The 9,824-nt window shown below is 46.0% G+C and overlaps 1 protein-coding gene across 1 annotated transcript in view; it reads left to right on the plus strand.

Moving 5' to 3' along the window:
• Window positions 1-9,824, plus strand: part of ERGIC1 (endoplasmic reticulum-golgi intermediate compartment 1) — a 124,338-nt gene that overhangs the window by 79,367 nt on the left and 35,147 nt on the right. The window contains exon 5 of the mRNA XM_077265792.1: window positions 7,253-7,377. Within this exon, the coding sequence (XP_077121907.1) occupies window positions 7,253-7,377 (125 nt within the window). The remainder of the gene's footprint in view (window positions 1-7,252; window positions 7,378-9,824) is intronic.

Raw genomic sequence — 9,824 nt, forward strand, 5'->3', positions numbered from 1 at the left:
TCTCTCTGGCAATGAGTCTCTCTGTCTCAATCTTTGCTGCCTTGATTTGCTTTTTACAGAATTTATTTAATTTTCTGTATTTATTTAATGCCTCATCACTACCTACTTCCTTTAATTCTCTAAATGCTTTCTTTTTGTTCCTTATTGCGCCCCTAACAGCTCTATTTAGCCATATTGGTTTCCTCCTATTTCTAGTATGTTTATTCCCATACGGTATATACTGTGCACAGGTCCTATCCAGGATGCTAATAAACGTCTCCCATTTTCTTTGTGTATTTTTGTGTCTCAGGATACCGTCCCAGTTAATTGCACCAAGATCCTCTCTCATCCGTTGGAAATTTGCCCTCCTGAAGTTTAGTGTCCTTGTCACCCCCCTACTACCCATCTTATTAAAGGTTACATGAAAACTTATTATTTTATGATCACTAGTCCCCAAGTGACCCCCAACCCTTATATTTGATATGCGGTCTGGCCTGTTGGTTAATATTAGGTCTAGCAGTGCCCCCCTCCTTGTTGGGTCCTGAACCAGTTGTGAAAGGTAATTGTCTCTCATAGTTGTCAAAAACCGATTACCTTTGCTGGAACTGCAGGTTTCTGTTCCCCAATCTATTTCAGGGTAGTTGAAGTCCCCCATAATAATGACTTCTCCTTGAGTCGCAGCTTCATCTATTTGCTTTACGAGGATATTCTCCATTGCTTCCATTATTTTTGGAGATTTATAACAAACCCCTATCAGTAATTTATTATTTTTTCCCCCTGCCCTTATCTCCACCCACAGGGACTCCACATTTTCATTAAATTCACCTATATTATCACGCAGGATGGGTTTTAAGGAAGATTTTACATATAGACACACCCCTCCCCCTCGCTTATCTGTACGGTCATTTCTGAACAGGCTATAGCCCTGCAAGTTAACAGCCCAGTCATGGCTCTCATCCAGCCACGTCTCAGATATCCCCACCATGTCATAATTATGCTCCAACAACATTAGTTCTAATTCGTCCATTTTGTTGGCGAGGCTTCTGGCATTAGTATACATGCACTTGATGTTACTCTCTGTACCTCTATTCTTTCTTAAATTACTAACTGTTCTAACCCCACCCCCCATGCCACCGCCACCCCCAACTTCCTTATTTGTGCCCAGGTCTCTATCTGCACTATCTTCCCCTCCTATAAAATGAATACCCTCCCCCCCAATCCCTAGTTTAAACACTCCTCCAACCTTCTAACCATTTTCTCCCCCAGCACAGCTGCCCCTTCCCCATTGAGGTGCAGCCCGTCCCTAGCGTAGAGCCTGTAGCCCACTGAGAAGTCGGCCCAGTTCTGCAGGAACCCAAACCCCTCCTTCCTACACCAATTCTTGAGCCACTTATTAACCTCCCTAATCTCCCGTTGCCTCTCTGGCGTGGCACGTGGTACAGGCAGTATTTCGGAAAATACCACGTTGGAGGTCCTTGCTTTCAGCTTGCAGCCTAATTCCCTGAAATCATCTTTAAGGACCTTCCACCTACCTCTAACTTTGTCATTTGTGCCAATGTGCACCATGACTGCTGGGTCCTCACCAGCCCCTCCCAGTAATCTGTCCACCCGATCAGCGATGTGTCGGACTCGAGCGCCAGGTAGGCAGCACACCGTCCGACGATCCCTGTCTTTGTGACAGATTGCCCTATCTGTTCCCCTAATAATTGAGTCCCCCACTACCAGCACCTGTCTGGCCTGCCCTGCTCTCCTATTTCCCTTCTTACTGGAGCAGTCACTCCTCCGGCTTTCAGAGGACATGCCTGGCTGCAGCAGTGCTACCCCTGTACTGGCACCCCCCTCATCTGCCAACTTAGCAAACTTATTGGGGTGTGCCAGATCAGGACTAGCCTCCCTGGTACTCTTCCCTCTATCCCGCCTTCTGTCTGTCACCCAGCTAACTGCCACACTGTCCTGCAGCTCCATCCTACCATCCCCCTCCTCATCTATCCCATTGAGCGTCTGCTCTGTGAGCAGAAGACTCCTCTCCATATTGTCTATGGATCTCAGTGTTGCCAGCTGCACATTTAGATCCAAAATCTGGGCTTCCAAATGCACAATGTGCTCACATCTCGCACAGCAGTATGCACCCTCGACCGGCTGGTCAAGGACTGCATACATGTGGCAAGATGTACACTGGATGGCATTAACAATTGTGGAGCACATTTCCTAATGGGGATTGCACCACACAGAAACTTTAATTAAAAATAAATACAAAGTATTAATTTAAAAAAAAAACAAAAAAAAAAACAGAAGCAATTCCTCCCTTGGAAACTCCCTGATTCCAAAGTCACTGAATCACAAGTCACACACTTACCGCCGTTCACACTTACGCTCAGGTCACACTCAGCTCGCTCACACTCGCTGTGCTGAAGATTTATAGATTTTTTTTTTTTTTTCTCTCTCTATCTCCCCTCAACAGCAATCCACCTTGCTGTTCAGATGCACTTCCAAAAAGGGAATTTGCAGCTCGTTTCACGTTGGCTATTATATTATAGTCCGCTATCGTGCAAATCGGACCGAGCACATAGCAACAGATAAACTAGCATGGCTCTTTTTCCCGAGCGTCACCACGTCCTAGCCATACATGAAGCTGTCACCATCAGGTCGTGAGACCTGCAGCCAGCTCGGGCATTGTGGTCTGTACTTGTAGCCATTTGTGCAGATGTCTGAAGCAGCCCTAAAACTTGAAGAAAATACTCATTGTTAAACTATTCTGCTATCTTCAGCGGATACATGGCCAAAGGTAGACTAATGGGATCCCTGTTGAATGTGTCTGTACACTGGATGCACTTATAGGACTCTACAGGCACAATTCATTATTGAATTTTCGCCTTTTTGTCTAGTACTTTGATTTGTGCCAAATTATTTTTCTTTATTTAAAGTCAATTTTATGTGGGGAGGGGTTTATTTTCGCAATGTGGGCATGATTTCTGTTTTCCAGATTTTTGCAACCTTTGCATAAATTGTGGCTTTTTAAGTAGGTGCTACATTTTTACACAAATGCACTAAATTCCTGTCTCCCCCAAAGTGAATTTATGGACCTCCTGAATTTTGTGTGTGCATTTTATGATATTTTAGTGGACCATGCGACTTTTTGCCAGTAAAGGCAAAATGAGCAATTGTGAGTACACAGTGTTCTATAATATGATGAATGCAATATATTAAGAGGATAAAGTTTGACGGGAGGAGTGCTTCTTTAAGAAGCATGGTTTATTTTTAGTTTTGGGGTTTTTTTTTATGAAGGAAAGAATTGCCAATATGGGATATAATAATAATAATCATCATCTTCTTTATTTTTATATAGCGCTAACATATTCCGCAGTGCTTTACAGTTTGCACACATTATCATCTCTGTCCCCAATGGGGTTCACAATCTAAATTCCCTATCAGTATGTCTTTGGGATATCATTGTGCATGCCAATTTTATCAATTCCTCAAGGAGTGATGACGAGTAGAGAAAAGACTTTCTACTTCTGACATGTAATAACAAATTGTGCTGCCACTTTCCATAATAAACTATACAAGTAGCAGGGTAATGGTAGGTAGTTTAGTGTGCGCTGTCTAGAACTTGACGGCATCTCATTGTTGTCACACTCCAAATTTGTACCTCTCAGCCAGAAGTGGGTTTTCCTATTGCCCAGGTTTATAGCATAAAACTCCTTATGTCATAATATTTTGGGTCCATTCCAAGTTACGCTAATATTTTGCATCTTTTGACATTTGACGATATCTGTCAGATATCGTTAGATTCCTATGACGCTGCACAGTAGGAAAGAGGCGGAGGGAGATGAGGGAGAGCCGCAGAGAACTAATGCGCATGCCCAAGATTCCCAGCCCCCCAGTGGGAATAAATCAGAAGAGACTGCGGGGCGGGATCTCGGGCCGCGCGTCCTCGCAAGCGCAATAAGAAAGACATCATGTGATGTCAGTGGACGGGCAGCGCTAACTGCACATGCCCAAGAAAAAAGATTACAGCACAGGCGCCGGGAAAATGCCTAAACGCTGAGGAGGCGGCGCCCATGAGAAACGATGAAATAACTGACGGCCGTGGTGCATGTGTGTAAGGGGGAAATCCCTGCCCCCCCCCTGACAATTTCGAGGTATGAGGGACAAATTATATAAACGATTATTTCAGCGTTGGCAGGGACATGAACTAAAAGAGCCGCTCTTTTAGTTGCAAACGCCTGGGGGGGTGACAGGTTCCGTTTAAAGATACATGTGTCATTATAATGCTCCTGAATAAAAAATTGCCCCTCACTATATTATCTGCACAAAATATAACCCCCACATTGTCCCTCTTATGGTACATGCTCTTCACAGTGACCTCTCCTTTCCATACCGGCCCCCTCTTCACACTGTGTCCTCCCTATTGGGCCCAGTATTTATATTGTACTCGCTCATCACACTCCCCCCTCCTTGGTAAACTGTCCCCTCTTGGCTGTGCCATTACACTGTCTCCCCATGCTACGCCCCCACTACTTAATTTCTATTCTGTGCCCACTCACTTTTCTCCCCCCATACTGTCTCCTCACACTATTCCCCTCCCTCCTCATTCTGTCTCCTCTCGCATCCCTCTGTTCACCATACTGTCTCCTCATATATTTACCCCCTCACTTTCTACACTGCCTGCTCACCTGACTCCCCATTCTGTGTCTGCACACATCCCATCACCCTCACTCCCCGTACTCTGTCCACATACATTTTTCACATCTCTACTCATACTGTGTCCACATACATTCCCCCGTTCGCTCCCCATACTGTCTGCACCCATCCCCATACTGTTTCCTCATACATGCCCCCCATTGCCCAGTACTGTTTCCTCATACATGCCCCCCATTCTCTCATACTCCCGCGCACAATAAATAAAGCCATCCCCACTCCAATTCTCCCCACACATAATAAATCCCCCTATCCTCATTCAAATTGTCCCCACATAATAAATCCCTCCATCTCTACTCCAATTCTCCCCACACATAATAAATCTCCCAATCCCCACTCAAATTCTCCACATACATAATAAATCTCCCCATCCCCACATAATAAATCCCCCCACCCCCGTGCACTTAATCTTCCGTGTCAACAGCTCCACTGGAGCACTTACCACCAGTGTTCGCCTCTGCAGCGCAAGTGAGCGACATCAGCAGCGTGATCACATGATCTGATCACGCTGCTCACGTCGCACTGACCCGGCATTCAGAGCCTCAATTGGACTCACTTCTGAAAGATGCAAGTACAATTGATCCCTGGGCAGGGGCGGACACTGACAGCTTGGGGCCCCTGTGCAAGAAATGTGTCTGGACCCCACCCATACATGTGTATACATTACATACCGTATGTACTCGAGTATAAGCCAAAGCGCCTAATTTTGCCACGGAAAACTGGGTAAGCTTATTGACTCGAGTATAAGCCGGGTATGTATTGTCCCCTCATTCCTATCCCAGTATGTGTGGTTCGTCCCGTCCTGATCTGCGTGGCTCCCCCTGTTGTATGCATGGCTCTGCTCTCCCCTGTCCCATCTTGTATGCACGGCTCTGCTCCCCCGTCCCATCTTGTTTGCATGGCTCTGCTCCCCCCTCCTCCCATCTTGTATGCATGGCTCTGCTCCCCTGTCCCATCTTGTATGCATGGCTCTGCTCCCCCCGTCCCATCTTGCATGCATGGCTCTGCTCCCCCCGTCCCATCTTGTACACATGGCTCTGCTCTCCCCCTCTCATCTTGTATGCATGGCTCTGCTCCCCTGTCCCATCTTGTATGCATGGCTCTGCTCCCCCGTCCCATCTTGTATGCATGGCTCCCCATCCGCCGTCGTCCTCATCCTCCCCCCTGTCCTCCCCTGTCATACTCACCTTTCTCACACCGCGCCGAAAGTCTCTGCATCTCTGTCCCGGCGTTGCAGCTTCTTCCTGAGTGAGCGGTCACGTGGTACCGCTCATTAGGTCATGAATATGCATCCATATTCATCACCTTAATGAGCGGTACCATGTGACCGCTCAGCACAGGAAGAAGCTGCCGGCGCTAAGACCATCTGAGTTGCATGCACCGCTGGAGCCGAGGAGGGTGAGTATGATGATTTCAAGGAAATGGGTGGGTGGGCGGGCGGTGACCCCGGACCTTAAAAACCAAGCTCAGGTGCCACCCCCCGCATCCTGGCGCCCTAGGCACGTGCCCTCAAGTGCCTAGTGGCAAATACGGTCCTGATAATGTGGAGTAAGTTACACCAGAAATTTCTACGAGCTGCTGGCTGAAGTAACATGTCTGGCATGAGAGCACAGCGCCTCTTAATGAATTTGGTGCACATTACCCCAGCGCACTTTTCATTAAGGCAGTTGGGCAAAATGCTAGTTTTAATGAATCGGAGCCTTAGACTATAGCTTCCCATCACATGACATTGAGATCCTGGTGTTGCGTTGCGACATCACATCTAATGATTTAATATTTTGTCTTATTGTGTCACATCCATAAATATTTCCAAATGTGTTGATTTTCTGTCATTAATGGCAAGACATAGCGAAATCTCTTGCCCCAAACCTCAATTAAAGTCACGTGCAGCCGTGACTTACATGCAATATTGATAACTGTAGGATCGTAGCTCTAAAATAGTGGCAAGTTGTAGACAAATTGCACAAATGTTTTTGGTTGTGTGATTTTTTGAGGAATTTTCGGTGGCGTGACTCAAGCGGCCGTGTAGCCGCAGCTTTGTCCATAATTTGGGGCCTTAGGGTGGTGAGAAGACTGACTGACTGACATCTCTGAATGCATGCTCATTCAGGGAAGCCTGTCAATCAATACTGTCCGCTGCACTCTTCAGAATAGGAATACTAGAGATTTCAATCAAGTTACACGACGTCAAGTAAAACATATGCATCTGTTTGCTCCACTTCTGTTTCTCTACAATATGCTAGATTACACAGCACTTTTATATATGTGATCGGTTTATTTTAAAGTTTTTTGTTTTTTTTGTTTGTTTTTTTTGTGAGACAGCACCCATTGGTCTAGGGGGTGCTTAAGATTTTACTTGGACTAATAGGGTCTGCAGATTTTCAGCAGCATTGCTTGAATTGATGTGGTCTGCAGATTTTCAGCAGCATTGCTTGGACTGATGGGGTCGCAGATTTTCAGCAGCGTTGCTTGGACTGATGGGGTCGCAGATTTTCAGCAGCGTTGCTTGGACTTATGGAATCTGCAGATTTTAAACATTACATAAATAATATGAACATTTATCGTTTCTTAGTGGTGGGGCTGGATATTCAGGATGAAATGGGCAGACATGAAGTTGGACACATTGATAACTCTATGAAGATCCCTCTGAATAATGGAAATGGATGTCGATTTGAAGGCCGCTTCACTATTAACAAGGTGCTGTGCTTGTGCTATACTTACTAATGTACCTTGCCTTGCATGTAGTATATGAGTAGGTAGTAGTATTTTACTACAAGCTCCATCCTTAGTGATTTGAGTAACACATTCCTCTCCTTTACAGCCACGTTCATATAAATGAAATATTTATATAGCGGAATCCATTCTGCGGCACAGAGCTTGTGGAATTCCTGACATAACTGAGCCGTGTGTTCACTGTTACTTTTTGTGATGAAATGTAATTATATGTGGGTCTTCAAATTATGTCTGTATGAGTTGTTAATAATTAATAATATATGGATGTGGGTTATGTGAAAGCTCATGCCGTAATATGGGTGGGACAGGAATTGTACTAGAATAATTGTACATAGATAGGAACTATTCATTGTGACATTAATCTGGAGTGGAGCCAAGTATACAAGTCCCTTCAAAGCCTTCGCTGGGGAATTCAGGTAGATGTGAATGGAAAGAAAAGATCCCCTAGCACTTAAAATAAATGATATTAGATTCAGTGGCCATCATAATAGATTATTATTTTTTGGCCAAGGATTTTGACTCTCACCACAGTTATATACTGTACTAGATGGTGGCCCGATTCTAACGCATCAGGTATTCTAGAGTATGTATGTAGTATATAACACAGTCCACGCAGTATATAACACAGTCCACGCAGTAAATAACACAGTCCACACAGTATATAACACAGCCCACGTAGTATATAACACAGCCCACGTAGTATATAACACAGCCCACGCAGTATATAACACAGCCCACGCAGTATATAACACAGCCCACGCAGTATATAACACAGCCCACGCAGTATATAACACAGCCCACGCAGTATATAACACAGCCCACGCAGTATATAACACAGCCCACGCAGTATATAACACAGCCCACGCAGTATATAACACAGCCCACGCAGTATATAACACAGCCCACGCAGTATATAACACAGCCCACGCAGTATATAACACAGCCCACGCAGTATATAACACAGCCCACGCAGTATATAACACAGCCCACGCAGTATATAACACAGCCCACGCAGTATATAACACAGCCCACGCAGTATATAACACAGCCCACGCAGTATATAACACAGCCCACGCAGTATGTAACACAGCCCACGCAGTATGTAACACAGCCCACGCAGTATGTAACACAGCCCACGCAGTATGTAACACAGCCCACGCAGTATGTAACACAGCCCACGCAGTATGTAACACAGCCCACGCAGTATGTAGCACAGCCCACGCAGTATGTAGCACAGCCCACGCAGTATGTAGCACAGCCCACGCAGTATGTAGCACAGCCCACGCAGTATGTAGCACAGCCCACGCAGTATGTAGCACAGCCCACGCAGTATGTAGCACAGCCCACGCAGTATGTAGCACAGCCCACGCAGTATGTAGCACAGCCCACGCAGTATGTAGCACAGCCCACGCAGTATGTAACACAGCCCATGTAGTATATAGCAGTGTGGGCACCATATCCCTGTAAACAAATAAAATAAAAAAGTTATATACTCACCTTCCGGTGGGCTCCCGCATCCAGCCCAGGCCTTTAGTGATGCTCCTCGCGACGCTCCGTTCCCAGTAATGCCTTGCAGCAATAACTCGTGATCATGTAGCGGTGAGACCGCTACGTCATCATCTCGCGAGACCACTACTTGATCTCGAGTCATTGCCGCAATGCATTCTTGGGACCGGAGTGTCGTGAGGAGCGGGAAAGGTTGCCGCGGACGCCGGAAGGTGAGAATGTTTTGTCTATTATTATTTTTAACATTATATGTGCATAGGCAGCCTCAATAGTAAAAAGTGAAGCAGTGTTTAAATCCCGCCCCAATATCGCTGATTGGACGCGGCCGGCCGCAACCAATCAGCGACCCGGGATTTCCATTACGGAAGTTACAGACGGAAGTACCCCTTAGACAATTATATATATACTAGATGGTAGCCCGTTTCTAACGCATCGGGTATTCTAGAATATGTATGTAGTTTATTTATGAAGATTTTAGAATAATACATTGAATACACAGGATTGTGTATCGCTGATTGTTCGCGGCCGGCCATGTGGTATATAACAGCCCACGGAGTATATAGCACAGCCACGTAGTATATATAGCACAGCCACGGAGTATATAGCACAGCCACGGAGTATATAGCACAGCCCACGGAGTATATAGCACAGCCCACGGAGTATATAGCACAGCCCACGGAGTATATAGAACAGCCCACGGAGTATATAGCACAGCCCACGGAGTATATAGCACAGCCCACGGAGTATACAGCACAGCCCACGGAGTATACAGCACAGCCCACGGAGTATACAGCACAGCCCACGGAGTATACAGCACAGCCCACGGAGTATACAGCACAGCCCACGGAGTATACAGCACAGCCCACGGAGTATACAGCACAGCCCACGGAGTATACAGCACAGCC

This window comes from Ranitomeya variabilis, chromosome 5, assembly GCF_051348905.1.
Source record: "Ranitomeya variabilis isolate aRanVar5 chromosome 5, aRanVar5.hap1, whole genome shotgun sequence".
In the NCBI taxonomy this organism is placed as follows: Eukaryota; Metazoa; Chordata; class Amphibia; order Anura; family Dendrobatidae; genus Ranitomeya; species Ranitomeya variabilis.